Source organism: Sylvia atricapilla, chromosome 2, assembly GCF_009819655.1.
Source record: "Sylvia atricapilla isolate bSylAtr1 chromosome 2, bSylAtr1.pri, whole genome shotgun sequence".
Classification (NCBI taxonomy): domain Eukaryota; kingdom Metazoa; phylum Chordata; class Aves; order Passeriformes; family Sylviidae; genus Sylvia; species Sylvia atricapilla.
In genome coordinates, this window is record NC_089141.1 from 53,808,654 (window position 1) to 53,836,192 (window position 27,539).

The 27,539-nt window shown below is 40.2% G+C and overlaps 2 protein-coding genes across 7 annotated transcripts in view; both read right to left on the reverse strand.

Annotated features, from left to right (window-relative positions):
- The window catches only part of COG3 (component of oligomeric golgi complex 3), a 30,663-nt gene extending 17,036 nt beyond the window's left edge, over positions 1 to 13,627 (reverse strand). Inside the window, exons 1-13 of one of the 3 annotated variants that reach the window (XM_066313303.1) lie at positions 13,404 to 13,627; positions 11,396 to 11,542; positions 10,810 to 10,871; positions 9,010 to 9,175; positions 8,160 to 8,234; positions 7,946 to 8,038; positions 7,529 to 7,654; positions 5,253 to 5,333; positions 4,975 to 5,018; positions 4,643 to 4,769; positions 4,054 to 4,145; positions 1,495 to 1,634; positions 90 to 250 (exon numbers count right to left, since the gene is read on the reverse strand). In XM_066313303.1, coding sequence (XP_066169400.1) covers positions 90 to 250; positions 1,495 to 1,634; positions 4,054 to 4,145; positions 4,643 to 4,769; positions 4,975 to 5,018; positions 5,253 to 5,333; positions 7,529 to 7,654; positions 7,946 to 8,038; positions 8,160 to 8,234; positions 9,010 to 9,175; positions 10,810 to 10,871; positions 11,396 to 11,542; positions 13,404 to 13,571 — 1,482 coding nt within the window. In that variant the 5' untranslated portion in view covers positions 13,572 to 13,627. Of the gene's footprint in view, positions 1 to 89; positions 251 to 1,494; positions 1,635 to 4,053; positions 4,146 to 4,642; positions 4,770 to 4,974; positions 5,019 to 5,252; positions 5,334 to 7,528; positions 7,655 to 7,945; positions 8,039 to 8,159; positions 8,235 to 9,009; positions 9,176 to 10,809; positions 10,872 to 11,395; positions 11,543 to 13,403 lie in introns of those variants that run through there. The other 2 variants (XM_066313305.1, XM_066313304.1) reach the window with 2 other exon arrangements.
- Positions 13,628 to 14,925: 1,298 nt separating this feature from the next.
- Positions 14,926 to 26,841, reverse strand: SLC25A30 (solute carrier family 25 member 30). 4 transcript variants are annotated; one of them, XM_066313307.1, is made up of 11 exons: positions 26,775 to 26,835; positions 26,117 to 26,206; positions 23,989 to 24,067; positions 22,288 to 22,435; positions 21,538 to 21,632; positions 21,181 to 21,266; positions 19,902 to 19,997; positions 18,916 to 19,040; positions 18,276 to 18,414; positions 17,331 to 17,411; positions 14,926 to 16,572 (listed from the first exon to the last, which is right to left on the reverse strand). In XM_066313307.1, the coding sequence occupies exons 2-11, from the start codon at positions 26,135 to 26,137 to the stop codon at positions 16,531 to 16,533; spliced, it is 912 nt and encodes a 303-aa protein (XP_066169404.1). In that variant the 5' UTR covers positions 26,138 to 26,206; positions 26,775 to 26,835; the 3' UTR covers positions 14,926 to 16,530. The 4 variants fall into 4 exon arrangements, with proteins under 4 accessions (XP_066169404.1, XP_066169406.1, XP_066169405.1 ...); XM_066313309.1 differs by having other exon boundaries at positions 18,916 to 19,036; positions 19,898 to 19,997; XM_066313308.1 differs by lacking the exon at positions 26,775 to 26,835 and adding an exon at positions 26,365 to 26,389.
- Between the last annotated feature and the right edge of the window lie 698 nt (positions 26,842 to 27,539).

Consider the following 27,539-nt stretch of genomic DNA (forward strand, 5'->3'; position numbering starts at 1 on the left):
CCTAAGAACAGGAAAACCCAAGCTGCAAAGCACCAACTGCATACACTGCATGTACAAAGTCAAGGCCAGTGACAAAGCTGAGGCTGTACCTCCATCATTTCCAGCTTGTCAGGATAGGCGAGATCGCCTGGCGCGGGCTTGTAGCCGGTGATGTCGGTCTGAATGTAAATGTGTGTCCTGTAGACAAGGCGCTCCTGTACATCCTCCAGCATCTGCTTGACACCAGCTGCAAACGCACCCAGTTGTTCAGCTGACAAAGGTAAGAAAAGGCACAAACTTGTTAATTACAAAACAAGCTTACAGAAACACAAGTTCGAAGTACCACATATAGAAGGACCATAAAAACCTGGCTTGCTGCAGATGGAGTCAGGCTATTTTTGGAATAGCGGCAGGCATGCAGAGAAATTTGTGATAATCAAGGAATTTACTGAACTCCATGCTGCACTTGCTATGGCTCCCCAGATTTTCATTAGGCTATGAAAATGCAACCTCACACTATGACATCAGATGCCTTGCTAGAATTAAGGGTTCTAATTATTTCAGACCTGGGTACATTAAGTGGAACTTTGGTCGGAACAACAAAACAAGGTGGCTTTGGTTCTATCACAGCCAATACCCGAGGTGTGACTGCTGGGAGCTGATAAAAACAGATGAACCAAAGCAGCTCATATCGAACTTAAGAATTATCGTATCAGCCCAAATTTGTGTAGTAGGAAGACACTTCTTACAGTAAGCAAAAAAAAAAAAAAAGTCAGCAAGTTTTTGCTCATTCCCAGCAGTGTTAAAATTATGCTTCCAAGAAAGTGAACAATTCTTCATGATTATTGGCACAGCTTCAGCAACAAAGAGCTTCACTGGGTGATATACCAGCTACCAAGGATGATTTCTGTTTATTGCCTGGTGCAATAAAGACTGCGAAAGGATTCCATTATGCACTGGTCATACTATGAAATGAGACACCAGGTCGGCTCACTCCTATGAGAGTTGGAGTTCTGCACTTAGAAAACTCCAAAATCTATGGTGCTACTTAACTCCTCTGATGAAGATACAATTTGTAGCCTAGGAAACATGACATTAAGGATTATTGAAAAAAAATCCGTCTGCATTTCTTTATCATTATTATGCAGAAACCTCTACATGGATGATGCATTAGCAGGGCTAAGTCAATCAACTTGTTCATTTGAAAAGCTGATTTTAAATCAACCCTAGTGCATGCATGTGCACTGGGTGGATGCTTGCTGGCATTTGTACAATCTAGGGAACACAAGACTAATATCAATACATAAGTTTATACAATGGTATGCACAGATCCAAAGATACAGACCTTCATAATAAATGAAAAAGCACAATTAATTTTACACAAACATGTCAAAGATGAGGTTAGGTTAAGATCTACTAGAAAGAAATAAGCATCTAGAATTTCTGACTATCCCATTAAATAATTTCACCAGTTCAGAAGACACTAAAAGCAATCATCTTCAATCTATGAGTTACCATTGTTCTGTACATGATCCTCAAGCATCTCATTTTTGAGAATCCCACAGAGTTCAGAAAGTGTCTCTAAGTGAATGACATGGATGATCATCGGCCTCAGGACATCATATAATGAAAGACACAACTTCTCTAAGAGTTCACTATGAAGGAAAAATAAAACAAAGCTAAATTCAGGATCTCATAAAAGCAAAAGAAAATTTTACCACAGACACAGATCATTTTGTGGCAAAGATATCTGAAAGGAGAATGAGAAAACAAGTGTCATAGAAGACTTAGACAAGACTGTTTAAAACATAGACCCATTATTTTCTACAAAGTAGGAAAAGTTTTCCTTTTAAAAAATGTGGCATACCAACAGCTTAAAAATGGTGTTACAGCTTTTAATTAATTTTAAAAAAATTTAAAAACCCAAATAAACCAAACAAAAAACCTACACAGAACAACCAACAACTCAACCTGTCATAAAGGGAAGATGCTGCAAACTGGTTTACTTGGCTTCTGTGGAAAAAAAATGCTCCTGCTGAGCTCAGAATCACAACCCAGATTTTCCCTTGAGAAAAGGCTCATCTGATTCCAAGTACTCAACACTGTATTAGAACCAGAAGCACACAAAAAGGGATGCAGGAGGAGAAGCTTGGTAATGTTTTCTGTAATAGCTACCAACATCTCAGAGCACACTTCCCAATCCAACTGAAGCTACATCAATACAGTGACACACCAGAAATCCCACTGCAATTTAGTTTTTTCTTTCATGTTCAAAGTGATGCACATCTTGGTTAAGACACCAGCAGCAGTCACTCTAGACATTTTTGCCATTCTCAATGCTCCCTTCACTAATCACATATTAAGGACTAATGCTATTGCCAGTAGCTGAAAATTCAAGTAATTTCCCAGTCAGAGTTGGGAATATAAACATCAAGAAGATTAAAGTAATCACAATGTGATAAAGATATTGGGTTCGTTGCACCATTTGTTTTTCTAATACACAAAGAATATCTATCAATAGGACAAGGACACTTCAGCTCCTCAGGCAAGGAACAAAAATGCTCATGGAAAGAATACTCAGAAAAAAACACTTTGAATGTCTCTTCCTGTGCATCCTATAGCACTATAAGCAACTTGATAAAACAGTAACTCTCCATGTTAAAAGCAGGAACAAAAGAGAAAGTTTCACCAGCATTATTATTAAATACAATACTCAATTTCAGATCTCTACTCTTGGGTAGAATTTTGGTAAAATCTTCTCTCTACCTAGGCACCTGGCTGTAATGTCTTCAGAGCCCCTTAGCATTCCAGAAAAGAAAATCAGGCTATGTATTATGTTAAGAGAAACCTAATAAAGTAGGTACTATTTGAAACATTTTTCTTAAAAAAAAAAAAAAAAAAAAAAAAAAAAAAAAAAAAAAAAAAAAAAAAGGAAGCAAGTTCTTTGGAAAAAAGATAATTACATTGAATAAAAAAAAATCAGAAGTCTATTCTTATTCTTGGTGTGAATAGCACTAGTGACAAAATTTCTGGCTGAACAACATTTTACACTGATTTCAATTAGGGATGTTTACTCCAGGATTTGGACTGAGATAGCTAAACTGATTCTTAAGCAAATTTATTTCGGTCACCTCAAATTCTGAGCATGTTCCACACGAGGCCACAATTCCTCAGAAAAGACTAGGCCTACTCTGGCACTGTGGTTTATCCCACTGTGGTGAGGCTTTATGCAGTTCTGGTTTTCCTTTAGCTTTGAAGGATGGGGAGGGTAGTGGGCAGTCTTTTTTCAGGTTACACACTTGTTCAACTCAATTTAAGACATTGCAAAACTCAAAACCAGAGTCTCAGTTATATTAATAGGAATACACTTTAGTTAGGAACTTTATAGCAAGGAAACATGACCTACCCGAATTTCAAAATCAAGTATCATTACTAAAACTGGAGGAGGGGCATAATCTATTAAATTGCTTTACTATTACAGTTCTGTTGTAAAAAACCAACACTTTTACAATTCAATTACTGTGTAAAGCAACAACCTGTCCCTCTTTTAGGTTTACACAGAGGAGACTGGGACACTGTTCTCATCAGGCATCCACTACCCTGCCTTCTGGTTCAGCCCAAATAAAGGCAACATGCAAATACTTCTTGACATTAAGGGCAGCTCATTAAATCCTTCTGGAAAAATACCTAGAGTTCATCAGCCTAATTTCAGACTGAAGCAAATGAAAGCACTTGTGCAACAGGCTGTGCAAAAGAGGCTGTACAAAACCAGCTGCAGACTGTATAGCTGTAGACTTCTATAGCTATTTTCAAAGGACCTGAGTAACTTACAGACTACCTACAGAGCATTTGCAAAGATTATTTATGGAGAATGGAAACTATCAGCTTTGCCTGAATAAAAAAAGAAAACATAAGAACAGCAAATTCTGATGCTTAAAGTGATTAAGCTGTTTTTTTTATCTTGCTAGTTCTTACCACTTGAACACAGGCCTGTTTGCCATATAATACTGTCTGCTACATCACAACACACTAAATACAACATGCAGTAAAACAAAACCAGCATGTACCACCTACTCCAGTTTTGGTGTTGGTTTTGTGAAAAACTCATTGTAAAGCTGGTGTTCATCCTGGCATACATGGACCATAAAGGCACAACCACTTCGTACCTGTATTCACAGAAATACAAATACTTGATTATTAAATTCTTTTCCTTGCATCAGTATCACAAGAGATATTACAGGTATTATTACTATATATTATATATTGTGTTGTGATTATTACAGCTATGATTAAACTGAAGCTTCATAAAATTCAAAAGTAATGAGATGAGCTCTCATCAGACTATGGGCTGAAAAGATTTTACTAGCCAAATAAAAGCTCACTGTACAACTTTTATCCCATTTTTGTTTCTGAAATTCAAGTAACCACATTTTATGCCTCTTTTTTATCCTCCCCCCTCTGTGAAGTTTGTAACACTGCAGAGTTTTTACAGAAACAGAACATGTATGGCTTGAAAATATTAGTAGAATGTTAATGATTCAAACTCACAGACAACAGTAACAATTCTGCATGTAAATAACTGAATTAAGTAAGTTCACTTCACCTGGGGGAGAGGGGATTTAAACGTAACAAACACCACACAACACATGACTACTTTACCTACCAGAGCACAATGATCTCTGTTATTCTGACTGGTTAATTCTGTAACAGTGCTAGCAATACTTGGACCAAGCAAAAGCTCCCGCTGGTCGAGGTAACATTGATGGATTTCATTGAGAACTTGCTGATACCTAGCCAAGAAATTAAAACAGTAACTGCATCCTGAACATCATTTTCTGGTACACAAAACACATTCCAACACTCTCTTTAGGTCGATGTAATTTCCATTTTTAAAACTTTCTTTTAAACAAATAATGTGTTTAACAGTAGTTAAACAAAAGTAAGTATTTTCAAAACTTAAAAAGTGTTGAAGATAAATTAAGCAGACATACTCACTCTGGCATTTTTTCAGATCTTTGCTCTACTTGTTCAATAAGAGTCTACCAAAAAAAAAAAAAAAAAAAAAAAGAGAGAGAGAGGAAGAGAAAGAAGTGTTATCAGTAAATTACTTTTTGGTAGTAATTGGGAAAGAGTTTGTAGTATTTTTCCATGGATACAATATGCAATCTTTGGACATTCACACTTGCACAATATGCAATCCTTGCATTCACACTAATAAATTCAAGCCTCATTTTCATAACTTCCTTTTTAAAAATTAGTTACCAGCTACTTACTCTGACTTTGGGAGCAGCTGCTCTGAATTTCACATAAAACAGTGTGAAGGCATTATCAGAATTTGGCACAGCTGAAGGATCCTGAAAGAAGAGATGAGTAATTGGTTAAAAAGCAAAATACTATATTTGGCTTCTAGTTTATAATGGTTGGGATAATTAGGCTCTAAAACAGGGTATTGGTTCTTTATGCCTCCAGTGGAACAGCTCTTTGCCTCTTCCTACCAACAAAGGCGTGCTGGTTTCAGAACTCAAAGTCAGATGGAAGAACAAAACCCAACCCAAAAGTTTCATCCAACAGCCTCTACAGGAAAAGGAACATTTCAGCAATTATGACATTCTCCATTAGAGACAATTTTCTCTGGACCTGCCAGAGTAGTACTGACTGTTGGTCCTTAATACACAGTAAAATAATGGAACAAATTTCCCTTTTATCTGCCAGTCCCAAGGCAGAGAAGCTAAGTCTCAGCTTGTATTCAAGCTCCAACCAGAATATCAAGTCTTGAGGCAGCTCCCCAGCCCAGCAGGGCAGACGGCTTGAACTTAGACAAATGCTAGCACTAACAAAGCAGAGCAGAGATCCAATTTACACACCAAGCTTTCTTCCCCTTATCTCTATATTACATGCCAAGCTTTCTTCCCCTTATCCCTACTGAAGCAAGAGAGAAGAGATGGACTCCCTTAGAAACATCATGGGGACAGGAAATCCACTATCCCCACCTCCTATTTTCATCCCTGTGAGCAACCCCATCATTTTTCTACAAACATACATCAAAACCTCCATTCATATGTGTGCATCACCAAAGAACATCCAGATCTCAGTCCCTTTCCAGTCCTGACAGTCTTGTTCTTTTACAATGGGAAAACTCAACACTTGATCACGGGTCCAGTACTGCACTTCTAGCAGAAGGAGCCATTTGATTTTTCAAAGTGTACAAAACATCCACAAAGCCCCTGCCTACATGGGAAGGAAAATGTCCTCCTTCCTGACTTAAAACTCCAAAGCACCAATTCAAATCCAGAAATTAGGTTACACACTTCTTTCTGTAGACATGCTTACAATCAGAGATGTTCAATTTTGTTTAAGTTCAGCTCAGTTTTGCCAATCCACTGGCACCAAACCAGGCTATGATACCTTTTGTTTTTAATAAAACCTAGTTTTGTACCAAACACGAAAAATGCTCAATCCCACTTAACCAAGATCTTCGCTCCAGGAGTACCCTTCCACAAGTTTCCATGAACACTGCCTAAAATTCCCTTCTTTTAGGTGTGCCAGTTCTCAATTCTAGCATCTTTCAGTTTCAGATTATCCCTCAGGACACCAAGTTTGCCTGTAATAGAACGGAGCACAAGATACCTAAGAATTATTTGGAGAAAGAATCAAAGTGTGTGGGAAGAGACATTCCTGTCTCCCTTGTGCTCTGCCAGAATATTGCAGCATAAGACTATCAACATTTTAATGAGACCAGAAAACCTCCCTGCTCACATTTATACCTAAATCTCACTGGAGTGAGGGGGAGTAAAGCGCTGGGACAGGATGTCTCTTCCCTGGGACACTCTAGTGCCACTGTCAACATTTTAAAATGAAACAAATACTGGCAAAACTAATAGGAACCTGGCACAGTTGTTATCTGCACTACACAAACCACTGCAGAATAAATGAACATTTACATGACCAAGAGCACCCAAGAATACTTACTGGAATGTAATACTGAAATGATCACAGCATGTACTCAGAGTTGTGCTTTACAATTACCATCCTATAACACCCAGCCCCTGTATACTTTTTTCAAGTATTCCCTTCAATCTCTCTCTGTCTCCAAAGCAATCCTTTTCCAAAACAAAACACCACAGTACCTCTATATATTTCTATATTTCTATATTTCTCTTGTATACCTTCCCCATTTGGCAACAGACCAGCAGCCAGCTCAGAGCCCCAGTGCACACTCTGGTTCAGGAAAGCAAACTGTCTGACCATCTGGTGTCTCTAACACAGTCCTTCATCCACCCCTGGCCTTCACTAGCTCGCTGCTCACCTACTTCAATTCACCAATGTAACCTTCAATTTCCAACGTTTTTTAATTATTATTACTTTCAAATCTTTTGGATCACTAGGCTGAGTATTGGACAACCTACACAAACACCATAGCACTGACCTATTTTCACAAAAAACTGCTGACACATCCCACCCTCAAAAAAATAAAAAGAGAACTGTTTGATTTTCTGTTATAATAGAAATTTCAGTACATCTCCACCTCCCACTTACTGATTCACCTTACCCTTTTCATTAACTGGGTTGTGAGGTTCTGTAGTGTATTCACAGTGTATGTCTTGATAAGGTGCATAGCTTTAGAAAGGCATTGTTTAAACTTAGTCAAATATACAGGATAGTCTTTAAAATTTGGCTGAAAGAAAGAAAGAAAAAAAATCCATTTCAAATAAAAATAGTAGACATCAAAAATCTACCCAGAGTTAAAATACTCACATAACTAGCTAGCTTGTACAAACTAAAAGCAGTATTTTACACAAATTAAGCAGAATAATAAGTATCTCCAATAAAAATTTCCAAAATTTATAAAGCACCATCCTTAACTTCTTCTTGTATTTGGCAGAGAAAACTTTTTATAGGAAAAAAAATTAAAAGTATGAACACACAGTTGTCACAATTTAACTAAAACAAATACAGAATGACTTACATGTGATGAAATATATGCAATACAATCATCAAGCTTAGCCAGCATTGGAATGAATCCTTCACTGTTCACGGACAGCGTAGGGGAATTCAATTTCTTTGGAAAACAAGACAAAGCATCATTGTAAGGAACCTAAGTACATTACTGTTGGTGACTAAGTTCAAAAGACCAGTACACTTTCATTTTCTAAGACTATTAACAATGAAATAATACTTACAGTGTTGATGTTTTCCAGCTCATTAAAGTAAGAAAGTTTCTGCTGGATGTTTTCAGCCAGGTCAACAAGTTCTGACTATCAAAGAAACAATATATACAAAAAAATCATCAACCTAGCATGTAGCTTAAATAAATATATATATATACACATGTGTGTATAAAATTTTTAAGCCTTCCTTTCCACTCTCAGCATGGATAGTTAAATACCTCCAAGTAACTTGCTACTAATTAAATACAACAAATGACGCAGAATACAGCAGTGCTCTCTTTGCTCTCTTGCCAGAGACTGACACATTATTTTCAGTAGTGTATTTAAAATAATATATACTACAGATTTGTCAATATCCCACAGACAATGCTGCATACAAACAGCAGTGCTGCCACCAGTATTATGGAGAATTGTAGAAATCCTCAGGACTGGAGTCTTAAAGCGTTCTCTTATCCAGTCTGACTATAAAAAAAAAGTTTGTTGTATCACTGTTGCAGCATTCTACATGAAAAAGAAAGTATCTCCGAAATAAACTTCCAACTTTAAGGATCTTGCAGTAATCAGCTCAAAATACTTCTGCAAGTGATACAAATTATTAATTTCAGTACAGTTTGCACTTGTCAGGCATCAGTTACAAAAGCTGCCCTCAGCTAGCTTTTCATTAAACCATAAACTGACACGTACAGAATATTTTACTCAAGAGCCAGACATCCCAGCTGCAGGTGAAACACACCCAAAGTATCAGGTCCAAAGCAAATGGAACGACTGTTATCACAGCTCACATGTTTTCCCAACCCAAGAAAAATAAACTTTCATTCAAGATGTCTTAGCAATTCCCAATAATCCTTCCTTCAAAGATTACCTGCTCTTTCAAAAGCTGTTCACAGGCCTCATGCAGCGTTCCTGTCTTTGTGGACACAAAAAGATACTGTTTTTGAAGTGACTCCAGGTGCTGAAGGGCACTATTCACATCATTCAAGATAGCATCACACTGCTCCTGAAAGCCAGACAAGTAATCCCTCATCTGTCTAGAAAAAAGAGAATCAACAGACAACAGAAGTAAAATTTCCCTTTTTGTATTTGCAAATCCAGCTGCCTGCAGGGACACTTTTCTCTCCCTAGGAATAAGACATCACTTGCACCAAACAGGAGTGCACAATAAGTAGATGTTTCATCATCTCAGAAATAACAGAGCTGAAGGGTCTGGAATAGCTACTCCATTTCCCTGACATTCCTTATAGCAAGGCTACCTAGAAAGCAGCAGCTTGCACCACAGCTGGTCTGGAGCACGATATACTGTCTAAATGGGCACCACAATCACAGTGATTTCTGCAAGCAGTCAAATTCTACCTGCCTTGCTCCCAACAGGGGTGTTAATTTGGGTCTCTTCTATATAATTTTCAGTTTCCACTTAGAAATTACTTTTTCTCTCCTGAAGTAGCTGAAATTATCTAGAGGATTCAAGCCCTACAGTGAGGATTGAAAGAGGCTTAGATGAAACAGATCCAGTGCCTAATATCACCAAATTTGTCTAAGGCTCAGTGCAGACAAAAACTCCAAATGATAACTAAATGTTAATGTCAAGCATTCAGCTTATCTAATCATATTAAAAATAAATTACTCATCGATGTCAGATAAAATTTGAGTTCTACTTTACCACTTACAAAGCTGCAAGTAAACAATTCCCTGTATCCATGTGCAACAGGCAAACCACTTATTTATTTTCCTCCTGCACACAGCAGCACACTAACCATCCTACAAACCACTGTGCATCACAGCACACTTGAGCACTTGTGTGCACCACTATGAACATGTCAACTGACAAAGTGCAAGCCTGCTACTCCTTTGAGGTTCTTAATGGTCAGATCACAGGATCAGTACATGCCTCACCCTCTGCTTTTAAGAAAAGTCAAGTTCTCAAATGTCAAAGCACAAGAGAAGGAAACAGCCCAAAGAAAAGCAGAGGAAAAATGGAGGAGGGAATACAGCAGCATCTCTTTGTGGCCAAGGGCAAGTTTGTGAAGTCTCAAGACAGAAGCCAGTTTCCATAAAAGCCACCAGCAGATCTAGCTAAGCCATTCAACTGTACTTTAGACTCCCAAGGAGTAACTGCCAAAGTCAGTGGGAAGAGGTTCTTCTGAGCCTGATGGGAAAGTCAGTTACACAAAAACAGATGAGAATGGTGAGACTCAAAACTGGAGTTGTGCAAAGTGTCAAGGGATGCAGGGAATGCAGATACAGAATGACAACCATAGCCACTGGTGAGCCAAATGGTGAGAACAGAAATGACCCCCAGCCACATCTGCTTACACAGTATCACCCTCAGAGGATGCCATTCCAATAGTAGCAGCAATTGAAAAATCATAGGAAAGCTCTTAGACTGCCCTTGTCTACAGCCCTGTCTGCTAGCTAAAACTAATTTCCATCTATCTAAATATACTGGGCAGTTTGGAAGGAAACCTGCCTCCCCTTTAACTGCTCTGCCACCTGGGTAATGGCCCTTGGGAGTGAGGCACACAGCCTTGGAAAGCTTCAGCTGCTCCAACACGTTCCCCCATTCCCCACCAGCTGAATGTAAACACGTGCTAACATTAATGGACAAGATGAAGTCCTTCAAGGGTGGAACTGCTAATACTGAAAAGAACTGAGGAAAAGCACATACCTATACTTGGCACCTTCATCTTGATCCATCTGTGTTTGCACCTGAGCAAACCAGGAGAAGAACTAGAAGAGATTTTATGGTGTGAACAATATAGATATCACATGCAGTCAATTAAAAAAAATCAAATCTATGATCTATGAAATGAAGATGAGCTTTTGTTAAAAACAGAGCTGTTTCAGAATTCAGTTATTAATCTAGGAAATAAATTCCTCACTGTGGGCCCCTTCCAACTGAAATACTCCATTCTGCTCTTTCATTGAGTTAAAATGGGAAAGACTGAATTTCATCTGGCTTTATTTGCATGAGAACAAGGGAATCACATTAGATAGTGGGTGTTCTTCTACTTCAAGAGCAACACCACTTTGCTGAAGGGATGCCTTACTCTCACATTAGATTCCACTCCAAATGCAAAAAGTACCTGTCACTTCAGAGCTAAGACTTCAGCGATGTTTTCCCTCCAAGTTCTCCCTTATGCATCTTGAAAACGGCCCAAAAGGTTTAGCAAACCCACCAAAAGCTAGGCGAGACACACAGGAACTAACAGAATTCTCTGAAGATTACTGCATCTTGGAGGTCATTCACTTACCTGCTGTGCTGTTTCAATTCTTTCATCCTCCATCCCTAGTGTTGCAAATCCCTTCAAAAGGACATCCTCTGTGGAGTCTGGCACGGCAGCTGTCAGCAGAACAGGCAGCGACTGGGACGTCAGGCTGCACAAGTCCTCGATGGGGAGCTGCTCACAGAACACCACAAACCCCGGTCAGATAACAACCCACTGAGAACTCGTACCTGCAGCTCAGCTACAGAGCATCCAAAGCAGGAAGATGAGAAAAGTACAGGCATCTACTTTTGAAGAAAAAAATGCAGCAGACATTTGATTTATCAATATGATAACCACAGAATCATTAAGTTTAGAAATAACTTCTGAGATCACTGAGTCCAACCATAACACCAAAAACTACAACCTCCATACCTTTGGAAACACCACACAGGAACTGTCAGGTTTTTTCTGCCAGACATTCAAGGAAAATTCAAGGCTGCTGCCATAATTTATTCAGAAGACAAAGAACAGCTCTGCCAAACAGGCATTATTTTTTAGCCACAATTATTTTATTTAAATGAGAAAACATGGTAAAAAAATAACTTGAGATAAACTGTGTTTAAGTATGACCAGAGACTATTTATTAGCCTACATGGAAGAAATTAAGAAGAAAGATACTGTTACATACACTTAACTGATATAATACCCTCTTTAATAACAGGATGATGAATTGTATGTTTTCTAAGAACATCAGTAGGGTAAAACCAGAAAACACTGCTTAACTACAAGTTGTTATCTCTCTAGAAAACAACCTGCTCAGTAAAATATTCTGCCTGGTAATATTAGTCTGGCAAAAAAAGAACCATCAGGATTTCAACTCTTTGAGAAAAAACAGATTGCCATACATTGTCCAACTTCCACACACCTCTCTGCCCTGCCCCCCAAAACAGGGCTGACCCCCTGCAGCAGGGGAGTCAGGGTTTCTCTCCTGTCTAATACAGAGGGAAAGGAGAATCCATCAGAGCCTGCTGTTTTAGGACAGCCGAGACACCACTGTCCCAATTCCCTGAAGAACTCAATGTCTTGGCTTTGCTGTTTTCCTCACTGGCAAACAGAGTACCTGCCTTTTTGCCAAGCTGACTTAGATCCTTAAGAACATTCTCTGATAGCAGGACATCCTTCAACGATCACTCTGGATGCCTGCCAATGTTTACTTTTTGCACACTGCTTACACAAAAAGAAAGAAACCCGGAAGGATTAAATTAAACAGGTGCGTTAGAGCAAGGAACTGCTTTACACTCTCTCTTTTGCAGTTCCAAACTTGCAGACACTTGCTGAGAGCAAGTTTTGTTGATTTTATGGCACTGTATTTTGCACTACAATCCAGTTTAAATACAAACCCTCTCCTGAAAAGCAAAGTTAGGAATGCATGCATTCTGTTCCACCTCCCTTTGCAGACAAGGGAGTGCTCATAAATAATCATCTTGTAAAAGTTTGGAATTTTACACAGTGGGAGACCATGTCCTCTACGGTGCTGACAAATTATTAAGCTTTTCACCACTATTCCTGGCTTTCCTCAGTCCGTTCGAGGATACAGCTCGTTTCAGGAAATAACGTCGGCGCCAGCAGCTAGGCATTGGCAAGGATCAATATAAGAGGACCAAAAGAATGAACTCCACGACTAAAGCTCCCAACTTCAAGAGGACAAACGCTGGTGGACTGAGGGAAGCAACGAGGGCAGGCAGAGGAAGCCCGTGGATTCTAAGTGGAAAACTCCCACGGCTGCCTACTAACTAACCCCTGCCAGCCCGGGCAGGTGGGCGGCATGAGGCTCCCCGGGAAGCTCCCGAACAGCGAGCCCTGCCGCGGGACGGGGAGAGGCTGCGGACGCGACCCAGAAGCGCTGCTGAGCCCCTAAAGGCCGTGGGCAGCCGCGGCCCCGCGGGCCCAGCCGCTCCGGGCCGTCACCCCCGCCCGCCTGGCGACGTGGCACCGCGGCCGCTCCCCGCTCCCGCCTTCCGCCCCTCCGGGCCGGGCAGCGCCGCCGCCTCACCTCGGCAGGCACCGGCAGGTTCTCGGCCGCCGCCTTCAGCTCCAGCACCGAGTCGGTCTGGCGGTCGCTGAGCGGCGCGGTGGGCTGCGGGCGGCGGTCCCAGAGACTGAGGCGGTCCCGCACGTCCCTGCCCGCGGGCGGCGGCTCCGCGGGCGGCGGCTCCAGCATGCTGCCGGCGGCGGGACGGGCGGCCGGGCCGGCACGGGCCGGGAGCGGCGCCGGGGGCGCGGCGGAACGCCGGGAGCGGGGCGGCGCTTCCGGGGGAGGCTCGGAGCGCGGCGCCGCGTCGCGTGGCAGCGGCGTCACGGGCACGGGGCGGAGAAGCGCGTCATGAGGGGCGGCCGGCCGGGTGGCGCCCCCTGGCGGGCAGGAGGAGTGCGGGCCGCGGCGGCACTGCCGCGTTCCCAGGTGAATCCACAGGAGAATAGAGTCGCCTGGAAAACAGCTCGCATCACCTGTGACCGAACGCCACCGTGTCAGCTAGATCACGGCACTGAGTGCTACATCCAGTCAGTCCTTAAACACCTCCAGGGACGGTGATTCCACCGCACCACTGAGCGGCCCGTTCCACTGTCTAATGACCCTTTCTGAGAAGAAATTCCCCCCAATGTCCAACCTAAACCTCCCCTGGTGCATCTTGAGGCTTTGTCCTCTCATCCTGTTACTGGTTTCCAGGGAGAAGAGACTGACCCCAGCTGGCCCCAGCCGCCTTTCAGGCAGTTCTAGGAGTGATAAAATCCCCTTCCATCTCCTCCTCACAGGACTTGTGCCCCAGCCCCGTCACCAGCCCCACTGCCCTTTCCCGGACACCTTCCCCAGCTGCGGGGCCCACAACTGGACAGAGCACTTGAAATGCGGCCTCACCAGTGCCAAGGACAGGGGCACAATCCCTGCCCTGGTCCTGCTGGCCACAGCATTGCTGATACAGGCCAGGATGCCATTAGCCTCCTCAGGCCCCTGGGCACATGGGCTCGTAGTCGCAGCTGAGATCCTGAACTACTGTTTCACTGTATTTTGACTGTATTTCACTTTGGGGTTTAGCAGTCAAGTCCAGCTCCTTTTGTCCAGCTCGCCCTCTGCAGCTTAATCTGTAAGATTAACTGGTATAGTGCAGCAGCTGGCTGGCAAATCCCTCATCCCCCTCAGAGTTAGTCCATGACATTTGTCCTACCACACATGAGCTCAAAAAACTCCACTCTGCTTGCAAGTGTGATAAACTTACGCTGCTGCTATACAAAACTAAGCTGATTGATCTGTTTCAGACTAAGCAGTCTCTCTAACAAAGGGGGAAATGATCTTGCTGTTTAAGATATGCCAAAGAGCAGAAAAATACCTGTGGTCAGTGCACATTATTCAGCAACAAGTCACAGGAATACAAGATTTTAACTACAAGCAACTTTAGTATTCCTTGGCTAAATAACCAATAACATGGAACAGTTCAATGCCAGCAGTAGCTTTCCTTTGTTAAGCACCTTGAAGTATTAGAAACTTCAAAACTGTTTTCAGTTTTAAGTCATCACAGTTGACATTTTAATGCTTTTAATAGGCTTGAAAATGTATAAACATATACTTTGCTTACATACATATAAAAATATTTACAATTTTTTTATTAAAGCACAGAAACAGTTGTAAGGGAAAACACTGCATATCAGCACACTCCTATATATAGAAAAATGTTTTACCTTAGGAAAGAAAGTGCCTTGTGCATTTAAAAAAAATCTATTTGTGAATTCAAAATTAGTAATTTAAAAGTGAGTATAGCAATTTTGATATCACAATGAAACTTCTTTAAGTGGAATGCATGATTCTATGAAAAATGTGTAAAAGATTAACACAAGGCCACAAAAATCCTAAGCTATGGATGCTGCTTTGCTGCTCTCTGTAAACACAGAATACCCATCCTACAACCTGCATCTCACATATTCCTTTTTCCTGGAATTCAACAACAGCATTTAAGAAGCTTGTTATAATTGTTGAGTTAACGGCCCTGAAGTTTTGATATACCTTTAAACCTAAAGGTAATGTTTATAGAAGCTGTGATTGATTTCTACATCTAGGGTTTCCTTGCATGTAATAGCAACTTGAGCCCCTTTGGTACATGAAAGTGTTCACTACTTCTGGACTTGAGTGTCTCCTTAAAGAAGGAAAGCAGTCTTTATAGTAGGTTCACTTTTGGAGGGGTTCATTCTTGTCACATAGGCACCCACAAGACAGAGCCTGACTGCTCAGTGTAAAACAGCCAGTAACCAATAGTTCTTCCCCAGGATGGAAGAAGCATGGAAAGTTTCTCTGCAAGATCAGCATATGGGCATGAACTTGTTTGAACTTCATTCCTACTTGCAATTTCCATATGAATATGTTGAAGAATCACTTAGGCTGAAATCAAGAATTATATGTTGGAAGAAAAAAACCACCTTTCTTCAAGCTATGCAAAACTGTCAAATGTAGCAACCACACTTGCTAATGAAGCTGTATTATTCCCAGAAAATTATGCAGGCATCTCAGGACTTAGAACACAGGAAAGCTGCAAAACCAGAAACAGACTTTGTACTGCAGCAGTTATTCTGCCAACCTGAAAGCTGGCAAAGATGTCTTGTGAGACTTCCAGTTAACTGGAAGCTTTAAGCTATTACAATCAAATTGCATACATTTCTGAAAGCAGGAAAAGCCCAGCTCCTTGGTTCTGCTTATCTTCCCTTACAGAAATACTTTTTTCCTTTACAAAAATATTTTTCTTTTCCTTCCTTTATGGAAATTCATGGTAATACAAAAAAACCCCCAACCTGTTCTTTGACTCTTATAAAACTATGCTTTGAGACTCAGATGCATGAAGTTGCATTGCAGATCTTTACATTCAAGAACACTGAAACAGTTGACAGAACGTATTCCACTATGTTTGGTTCAGTCTGAAAAAGAGTGCACATCTCCACTGAATCACGCACACAAATCACAGTCACAGGAGCCAATCTGCCTTAAAATCACTTCCAGGTTCTTCTCACTCAGTCTTGCAGTGACCTCTTCCTTTGGCCAGCAGCTCAGACAATAAAGAGCAAACACTCAAGACAACCTGCACATTGCTGTAAACTCAGACAGTACATTAACAGAATTCTGTACACAGTTCAGCATGTCAGGCATCCAATTTCTTCAGCTGTTCATATGTCAGAAAGAACTGGCACAGCTGATTAAGGAAAACTGTCTCTTGTTCATGCAGTGAAAACTGGTCACTTCACTACTGAGGGTCAGCTGCATCTCTGTTCCACTCCTTGTTCCTTCCTATGCCATGCTGCAGGTTGGCCACTTTTTTACACAATACTAGGCAGAACAATGAAACCTGCTTTAAGGCTGGTGATACAAATTACTTTCCCATCCCTCTTCCTCAGGATTTTAAATCCAGAACTGAGGAGGCAGGACAATACTGCAAAATACCTTAAGAGTCTTTACTCACTTAACTTTGATGGGCTAAAGAAGGTTTGTTTACTGTAAAAATCATTTCTACCAACCCAATCCCCATGGCTCTGATCAGCTGTCTCTTGAAACAAGCCAAAATTGTGAGAGCAAGACACACAAAAAGATTGCATCAGTAACTGCCAACAGTTTCCCCAGTTCTAGAAATAGTCCCTATTCCTAATTCACCTGGTGAACTTTGATTAAAACTAGGCTCGTAACACAGGAAGTGGATAGGTATGAAATTGGAAGAATAGAAAATTATTTTGTAACATCACATTTTAGTATTGACTGTGAATCACAAATTCAATCTGACTGGAAGCAGTTGACTTAAAAAACCTGTCAACCACACAGTTTTTCATTCATAAAAAAAGGGAATATATGCACTGATATGACACTTCCCACACAAAGTAATACTATAAAAAACAATATTTCCTGTTGTATGGCTAACTTAGTAGTTTTGCACACCTGTGGAAAGGATACAATAATATTCCAAGGACCAAGTCTTAACCAATTTGGCCAAAATCCTTTATACAGAGCAAAAAAGCCTTCATTCTTCCATGTCTAGGAAAAAAAAATAACAACAAAAACATAACATGAACACACTTATGTAATTCTTTTCTAGTAAGAAATCCAGACAGCACCTCAGCTAATAAGACTGTACCAGACAAGGGGGTGGCTTACTCCTGTAACCTTTAAATTCATTTATTGTCTGACAGGACAGAGAAATACATTTTATTAGATGTAAACCTGCAGTTGACATATGGCAGTCCCTTGAAATTTGCTGCATGTAAATCTGTAGCTAATATTTGGCAGTCCCTTGAAATATTTGTTTACTTTATGGACCTCAAAAAACTTCACTGGACAATGTGACTTGGACTGTTCAGTCAACAGCTGGACAGCAACAGCTTACCCTCCGTTCCTCTCCATGTAAAAGGCCATCATGATCCCACCTCATACCAAAGGTAGACTTAAGAAACCAAATCAAAGTAATCAAAATTGGAGGCTGACCTTGCCTCTGGCTGTATTAGGCTTTCTATTATGCAGTAAGCAACATAGAAAACCATCTGTTTCAGATCATCTTGTTCTTCAAGGACTGACCTATGAAATGATCATTTCCTGTCAGCCTGACAGTATAAAGCTGAGCAAGAGAGAGTGCTGCTGAGAGCCTTCCTCTCCTCATGCAAGCACCCAAAGGAAGTTGGAAGGCTCTGCAGACACTTTCTTCCTGCCTTTCTATCAAGACAGTTAGATACTTTTCACACTTGAGTGCATTACTGACAGCATAGTCCTTTTAAGCATTATGGCAAAAGGCATATCTAAGGCATATCTAAGTTATTAGGGAACACAGAACAATTTTGAGCTCCACAGCAAAATCATTGCTTGGTGGAAGCAGTTTCTATTTATGATGATACATAAACTACTTACCTGTAACAAACAATCCAAAGTGCCCTTGTAGACTGAGTGTCCCCCATTTTTTTGGCTTTTCTGATTCATCATGCGTGTTCTTACAACATCAACTGGGTTGGATGCAAGGGCTCCAGCTAACCCACAAAGAAAACTGGAACTAGTAAAAGAAGGGTTCAATGAAATCTTCTCTGCCACACAGATGTATAAGAACTTCCCCTTCCCAGGGAACACACAATAATAATGGCTAATTAATGCTTTTCATTAAAAATTAAATCAGCTAATGGATGTGAAAAGTTACTTTTCATTTACTATAAAAGTATAGCTTTGTAGATTTGCTATACAGCCCTTAGATACTTGAAAAGATGTTTGTGCCCCTGGGAATAATATTTGACTGTAAATTTCTTCTAACCTCAATTTGCACAGTTGAATGATTCAGACCACCCACAAAACAAACTTCTATATTTCAAAAGAAAGCTAAATCCAAATCTAAATAAAATTAGCTTCCATGCTACTATTTGAGCTGCTATTACATTAAAAGTTATACACACATCTGAAGTACATTTACATCTAGACAGATGATAGAAAATTCAAAAGACTCATCTCCCCTGTAGGAAGAACTAACCAATCACAAGCTATACCACCAGTTACAGAAACTTACAGGAAGTGAGTATATACTGTATCTCCCATATATCCAGACATTATTATGTGCTTCTTGGTAAGGTCATACACTGGCAGCTCTACTCCAACAACAATAGCAGCTCTCTGTGCTGTCAATGATACTCCCTGGCAAAAGAAAGGATATAGTTGAAGTTTAAAGTCAACCTTTGCCCACTGTTAGGAAAGCCAAGTTTTTATAATACAAAGCAAAACACCACAAATGTCTTAAGAACATTGCTAATTAGTACAAGTCTTAGATGTATGTGCTTCAAAAACACAGATATGAAATAACAGCTAAATCACTTCTCTACACAGAATGACAACTTCAGGTTCTTTAAGTTCTTTTCTATCCCTGCTTAATATCTCAATTCTTGCATCAACAGTCAGCTAAAACCTCAAAACAGTATTCCTTTATTGCTAGCTGAAAAACTGACAAAGTCAGGAAGATGAACAGAAAACTGGAGATCAAGAAACTTAGTGAGAAAAGCACACTAATAGGAAAATATTCCTATTTTCTAGCTATTTCAAACCAATTGTCCATTTTGGCTCTTCAGTTATACAGTCACTGGCTACAATTGGCCCAAAAGACAACCTGTAAGACTGAACACAAGAATTCCCAAGCCTAGAGGGGATGCTCAGTAGCTCCTTTGCTTCCAAATGTTCTTTAGCATAGGTTTTAAAACAGAGCATACAGATTGAGAGGTGTCATGCAAAGGGTTGTTGAACTATTCCTAGAGCCAGTCACCCTAATTGAATCCTACATTTGTCTTCCCTCTCCTAAATGGCAGCTAATCCTCACACACAAGGCTGGCCGTAACCCTTCACCAAAAAGCACTGAGACACCAGCAGTGAAGTAGTCATGACAAGTGACAGACAATACATCCTCCATATTTCAGATGAGAACACTGTAGGAGTACATGACATTGGCATGAGCAAGGAAGCATAGTTGAAGTGTAAGATACAGTTCAAAAAAAAAACCAAACTTGCCTTCCATAATCCTTTAGTGCCTTCCTTTTGGTAGATCTGTATGAAGTTGCCTATCATTCCTCCTTGAATCGTTCTACCTTGAGCTTGCATTCTGATCTGAGTCATTTGAAGACACAATTAAAAGATAAATACAACCAATAAAATAATAAAACTATTAAGTTACAACTGAAAGCAGTAAAGTCAATTTCTCTTTGAGTATAAAAGCAAGAATTGATATTATCACAACTGTAGTACAATCTTTTGCCTTAACTATCCAAATGCAGCTGCTAATTTTGAACAAGTATGTGGCAGCATTCTTAACTGCATTAAGTCACTTCTATTTCTGTATGGGTACACTGCTCCATTTAGATAAGACTGGCAGATGGGTTCTGCAGGATGTCCTTTACAGTCTTCTCACAGGAACATGTTGAAATGAAAGGTTAAAAAGATTAATGTTTCAGCCACTGAGAGCCAGGGTCTTCAACCCTGTAGATTTATAAGAACATCCTTAGGAACCTGCCAAAGTAACTTCCAAAGTTGTCAACATGTGACTTGGTAAGTACACATAATTCTAGGAAATAACTAACTAATTGAAGGCACACTTGAAATACAAGCTTATGTTTGAAATGCCACTGCGTAACCACACTAGCACTATGAAGGATTAAGCTTTTTAGTAGTTTCAGAAGAACATACAGTTATCTTGACTTCCTTTTCATTAGGAGCAGCTGTGTAAGTCAAGCTCCAGTTTTCAAGACAAATACCATCAACTTTTTCAAGTAACTGACTATGTAACTAAGCTAATAGATTCTTAGAGGTGGTTGTTTCACTAATTCACTTTGAATGACTGATGCTGGAGCACCATTTCCTTGGAACACAGGTTTGCAAAGCCTCTCTACAGTATTAAGGAATCATATGGTGCAAGTAGCACTCACTGGAATTCTTGCCTCTGAATTGATCTTCGTTTATTTTGAGCTCTAGAAACAACCAAGTGTAGCAGTGTTACTAAGAAGTACAGATGAAATATGCAGTGTGGCTTCCACACAAACACTACAGCATCAGTTATTCTCCCTCAATACTCAGAAAAATGTGGCTCTAACTACCTCCCCAGCCTTCACCTTCCTCATGCATACCTCCAAATGATTAGTATGGACCAGGAGATTCCAAGAATTCAGGATGTTACTGATTTTTCAGAAGTTAAGAGATGAGAATAAATAGGGTTACAAAACAAATCTTATATTCTTCAGGAGACTGTTTTTACTTCAGGAGAGAACAAAAACTAAAAAGACAAACTCTACATTACCTTTAAGACATCTGTAGGGTTGGCAATAGATGATGAGATTACTCCCGAAAGAACACCACACAGAACATTCATCATGAGTGTTTCATCTGTTTCACAGACAAAGAGTTTAGCTGCAGATTTACAAAGCTTAAAATACATTAGGACAGGATGCTGCCTCCCCTTATTTAACCGGAGACTGCCCATTACAAAACCCATAAAACCCGCTCAGACGAGTTACCTTTGCTGACTAACTTTGTTTCCATTTGGTATCTTACTGTAGCATTTGAACAAGTCTACCGAGAAGACTTTCTTTATATCAGTTACAACAATCAGCTTCAAGCAAATCAGTCCTCGATTTAATAGAAAATAACCACTCACCTTCTGGACGCTCAACAAACATTCTTTTTAAGCTCTGGTAAGTGCCTATTTTTATAGTTCCATATGAAGCCTGCCGTAGCATTGCAGGTGCAATCCTGTAAAAACAAGCAGCAATAATGTTTATGCTCAAGATCTCAAAAACTCATCAGAAAATTCTTCCTAGTGCAGAGATATCTAGCAGACAAAGCTTTTTTCATGTAAAGCAACAATTTATAAGCATAAAAAGCTTTGTTATAAACATAACTATAAACAAAACAAGCTTTGAAGCTTTTTAGGTTTTGGGGTTTTTTTAAACAAAGCCTGCATGAACATGAATGAACTGCGAAGGAATTAATATTAGACCATGCTTCAACTTGTAATGTATAAAATATCTGGCAGTCATGTCTGAAATGTAGTTCCCCCACCATCTTGCAGGTTTTGAAGAAAAGCATGCTCATATATAGACAAAGGTAAATTCAATTTTGATTCTGAGAGATGGAACAACCATAGCAGCACTGTAAAGAATAACTTCATGCTTAGCTATTTTGTTGCATGTAGGTTTTGTTGTTTGAGGTTATTAAAAAAAAAGAAAAAGAAGAAATGCTATGGCAGTGTGCAGCACTGAAGGTATCAAAGCTATGTCTTCCAATTTCCAGATTAAGGCTAGCCAAATATCTTGCAATCTTGAAACCCAAAAATTCACTTACAATGGGCTTATACTTTTATCAATAGACTGTTCATAAGCCATTGCTGTAACTCAGTTAATCTTACCCAGAGTATAATGCTTTCAAGCCTTCTTCTCTGCATATTCTGACCAGCGCATGCATCATTCCACGGTAGCGGATCTCTTTATATTTGGCATCATTAACTTGACCTTGAACCTGGAGACGTGTTTTGGTCAGATCAATGGGGAAAGTACCTTAGAGGAAACCAGTGAGAAAATTAATGTAGTACCTACCTAACTAAGGACAACAGAGCATCATACAAGAAACAGCAACATTTATTATATATCATAATGTATAAAAATACTCCCATGGGAAAGAAGCCTTTCTTACCAAGACTTTCTTTTAAAGAAGTAATTCACATTCTATCACCTTGTTTCTTCTAAAGGCCTATCAGAGGCCCTGCCCACCTCCTGTGTTTACATTCCACATTCACTATATTTTCAGGCAACACAGCATTGCCAGGTTGTAAGCAGCCACGCTGAACAGGACTCCGCAATCCAAATCAAGCACTGAGTTTGCACGTGTACTCTACCAACACCTTTGAAGAGGATGTCACTGAAGGCAAATAAGTTCTGTAGGACACACTATACAGATTCTGGCCTAGTATCTGAAAAAGCAATAGCAGCAGTACCTATTTCTGTTATTGCTTTCCTGTGGCCTACTGCTATGTTATGGTCACAGCATATTCTCCATGCTTCCCTTATGGAAGGATTCAGAAACCGTATCCATCCAGGAGAAGGATCACCTCAACATTCCATACTCACCTAAGCACTAACAGGAGTCAGAATTAAACCATCTGTTCAAATGAGGCTTACCAAACAAGCAAAGCTTTCATGAATTGTTTGTCTTCCTTAAAAGCTTTTGGAATTATTTGCCATATTCAGTCAAGTCAAATAATGACAGGTTTCAAACTTAAGTTTGCACAAATTTCCTAAGTAGAAATCCTTCTCATCCCTGGAATAATTCAAAGTCAGATTGGACAGGGCTTTGAGCAACATGATCTAATTGAAGATGTCCCTACTCAGATCAGGGGTGTTGGACCAGATGACTTTCCAACCCAAGCTACTCCATGAAAACAAAATAGTTTTAGGTGTAATTTTATATTGCATCTACTTCACTAGACATACCTTGCATGCAAAGCCACCACAAGGCAAACCATGTCCTGTTACAATGAAAATCCAGATTTCCTTTACTTTCATGTACATGCATTTCAGATATAACTTTTAAAAAATGCTGATATTTTATGTTTTCCCTTTAGAAGCAGGTCTAAAACATCAAATGCACTGTCTCACTACAGCAATTATTCTATGTTGCTCACTATTGAATTTAAATGTTAAAATCTAAGCAGCCACTTACATTCAAGAAACAAATAATTTAAACTTCAACATAGATACTCAGTAAAGCTAAGAGGAATTTACAAGATAAGAGCATAACTTGTCTACTGCAGCAAGGCAGAAGCTGTATCTACTTATGACCACTATCTAGGAACAGATCAAACAAACACCAAATAATAAAACAGAGGCAAAATGTGCATAAAAAGACTCACCAGGGATGAGAATTGACAGACACAAGTGTTCTGACATTGCAACAGAGATCAGAGCAACTTTTCAGTCAGCATTAAGCAAAAAACTCTATACTGCAGACTACCACATACTACTGTGTCACTGGCAGCATGGAACCAAACTTGTTTTACATAGAGACTATCCAAGTAAAGAAAATCATGTCAACAGTGAAAACAAACACTTACCACATTCTGCAGTGATTGATGCTAAACCTCCATAGATAAAGGGCTTCCAGTTCAGTGCTGGCATTATTGGTTCCTCTTTCTGTGAAAGAGGAAGATTTAACACTACTGTGAGTACATGTCAAATATATATGCTAAACACTTTGTGCTTTGTCCATTTAAAATGGGCCTTTCAAACACAAGTAAAGAGTAAAACAAAATCGGAAGAGTGGGGAAAAAAAAAAAAACCACAACATTTTATACCTTTGACAATCGGAAAGAAGAAAGACAGGAATAGCATAGAAAGGCATCTGGGTTCAAATCAGTGTCTGCTATGTATTTGGGGCACCACTCTCTTCACCATGAAAGGTTAAAGCAGTTTGTTTCCCAGGCACAGTGTTAAGGAGCACTGCAGTGAATAGCCTCCAAGGATTTTACCAAGCTGAACTAGTTTGACTACATCCTGCAGTTATTACAGAACTTCCATTTTTCCAGTTACCAACACTATTTAGCATGAGCTAAGCCAGCACACCTGGACAGAAAATAAGGGTGTGTCATGGTTTTACATGCACAATTTTGCTTCCATTCGAACTTATTTTTTCTACCAGTGTTCACAATATTCATTTATGTGAATGTTACATTAAAATTGTATCAATTAAGTTAATTTGACGAAGTGACCACACTTCATAATTAACTATAGTATATGCTTTACAAGATGTTAAAGTAATCCAATTATATTAGAAAAGAAATAAGAAATTCAAAACCAAACCAATTTGGCCAATATAATATTGCCCTTCCCAAAATCAAGCATGTCTCTCAACATCTTATTTTTCCCCTTCCTCAGAATAGAAATAGTTTTTATTCCCCATTTTCTATAATATCCCCCTAAGCATTGTGTTCTACAGTTATTTTTTGCCAATTAATTTTATGGGAAAATTGTATTTGGAAATACTTCCCTTGGCACTTACACTTCCTGTTATTCTCCCCTGCTTAATCACCTGTAGTGCCTAGCTGGAAAATATCACAAATACACCACTTACTTAGCCCTGCCTTTCGTACAGCTGAACCTTCTTCAGTCACTTCCTCTAGAAATGCCGATAACCCAGCACCTAAATGAATTTTCAGAATTGCTGACACTCAGCAGGCCTGAACAGTTTCTGCAGCTCTAACTCTCCTTTTATCATCTTTACTTAATGATGAGTTACCTGGGTCTTCTGACACATAAGAAAAAGAAGGAAACTAAAATCACACAATTTCACATTCTCAACACCTACCTGCACAGAAATCCATTTTACTCTTTAGACTACTAAAGAACACCATTAATAGAGGGGAGGGGGAAAAACAAACAACCCACAACCACAAGGAAAAGGCAACTAAGGTCACCCAACTATACTGCCAAAAAGAGCGCAGTACAGAGGCCTGGCTGGATGCACAGGCTTAGACCATGCCAGCTCTTCAATAGGAAGTAGGCAGAGCCACATGGATATGATACTGTATCAGAGGGAGGCCAGTTTCAGCTCCAAGTTCCCTGTAATCCTGTTCTGCCATGATTAATGGCAGATCATTTAATTAACAGAGACAAAGACAAGCTCAGTTTGTCCACTATCCAGTACACACCTGATCTTTACTCCCAAGAAACTCATTAAAACTGAGAGTTAAGCCCCCTCACACCATATTAAAACAAGTTTTCATCTAGCACAAATATCATAACACTAATAAAACTAAAATAGATCCTTCTTCTGTTTGTTTCATATTTCACTCTGCTTATGCAATGAAGGCTACTCACTTTTCCTATGTAATTCTGAGCACGGCGAAATAAAGTTTTCAATTTATTGAAAACACACAGATTTACAAATATTAGTTGAAGCTTCAATATATAAATAGGATAACCCTAATGCAAAAATTTTATAGCACACTCTTCCATTGACAGATCCCAAGGAAAAGGTCAAAGTTTGTACATCTGAAAGGCTTTAAAGTTTCATCTCCTGCCAGTATGCTGAACTAACCATATGAATCTCTCAACTTCTAACCTCCTTCTAGAAGCCGCCTTCTTCTAGATTTCCAGACTTTAGGAAGAAGTGTGAAGAAGAAGAAGAAAAAAATAGAGCAGAGAGGGAGAGTTTTTCTCAGAAAAAAAATGTAAAAGACACACCAGCCAGTAATTTCGCCCCATGACCTCAGGTGTCTCATTTCCCGATTATATTCCAAATTCTTGGTTTGCTTCTTAGTCAGAACTTCTTCCCTATATCAATAAAAATAGTAAGCGTCTCCTCAGAAGAATTCTGTATCAGCTGAGTGGCAAATTAGTTAAAAAGAGAATCCAGCCATCAATATAGAAAAAATTAGGGTCTCTACTTTTATTAGAAAGATACTGACTTTACAAAACATATATTGCCGTACCCTGAACATCAGCGATGACAGAAGAGATACTCGACCCTAAAGGACGTTGGGTTGAATTAATACAGATTCATCCACGCACTTTCTGTAGAGGTCAGAAGAGAATCTTCTTTCTTTTAACTACAGCGTGACTAGACTAAACCCAAAATCCCAGGTTCCATAAAAGAACTAATCACTTAAAGAGCTCGATATTACCCCCACGGGGCACAGGCTTGAAAAGTCACACATCGAATTAGCTGGAAACATCACTAGCGTGTTAAACACATAGTATACCCTAATCGTAGTTTTAACTATTTTAAACAGATTCGGGTCTAGAGAGGCAACAACGACTGTATAAACTACACACGAAAAATGGTCTCCCATCCGCCAAGAGCCGAGGGCGGCAGCAGCAGCCGCCGCCACCTCCCACTCACCACCGAGCCCTGCCCGAGCCCCGAGCTCTGCCGAAGCGATCCCGCCGTTCCCAAATCCCAGCACCGCTTCTCCCGGCTGCGGCGGCTTTTGGGGAACGCGGGGCTCCGCCCCGGGGCGGGCTGGCCCGAGGGGCCGAGCCAGGAGCGGGGTCTGGAAGGGGTGGGTTTGAAGGACCCGCCGAGCCGGCTGTAATTATCCGGGTGAAGATTAACCACGCTGACCTTGCAGTTTGAGGTCTCTCCTCGCCGCTGGCCTTGGGAGGCTGCTGGGCTGGCGGCGCAGGCTGGCATTTTCCATTAGCATTCCTGCCCCAGGAGAACGGAGCGGCTGTATCGAGTGTTTCAGCGCTCTCCGGTTAACGAGCAGGTCGCTCGCCCCTCAGGGTTTCTCCTCATCCTTACCTGTAATGACATGAATTTTGCCCCTTTACGATCATGTGGGCGCCTGTGCCGCCAGCGACAACTCAGCAGTAGCCGGGCTGAGTTTTCCTGAGGCAGCACAGGAACCTTTATCTACGTGAGTGGAGGAACAGAAAGCGGCAGGTGGGCTTAAATAGCTGCTTTGCTCTTTAAAATACCCTCTTGAATATTTTTGGCAGAACGGCTACACAGATGATTCAATAGTAGTAGTAGTACACAGTTCTGTGCCATTCTATGTTTCATTGCATTACCAGAGCAGAAATTACGGATTCAGTACATAAGCTTTACATTGCTGTGTTAATACATTTCCAGCACCTGTCCAGAAGAAAAGGGGCTATCTAAAAG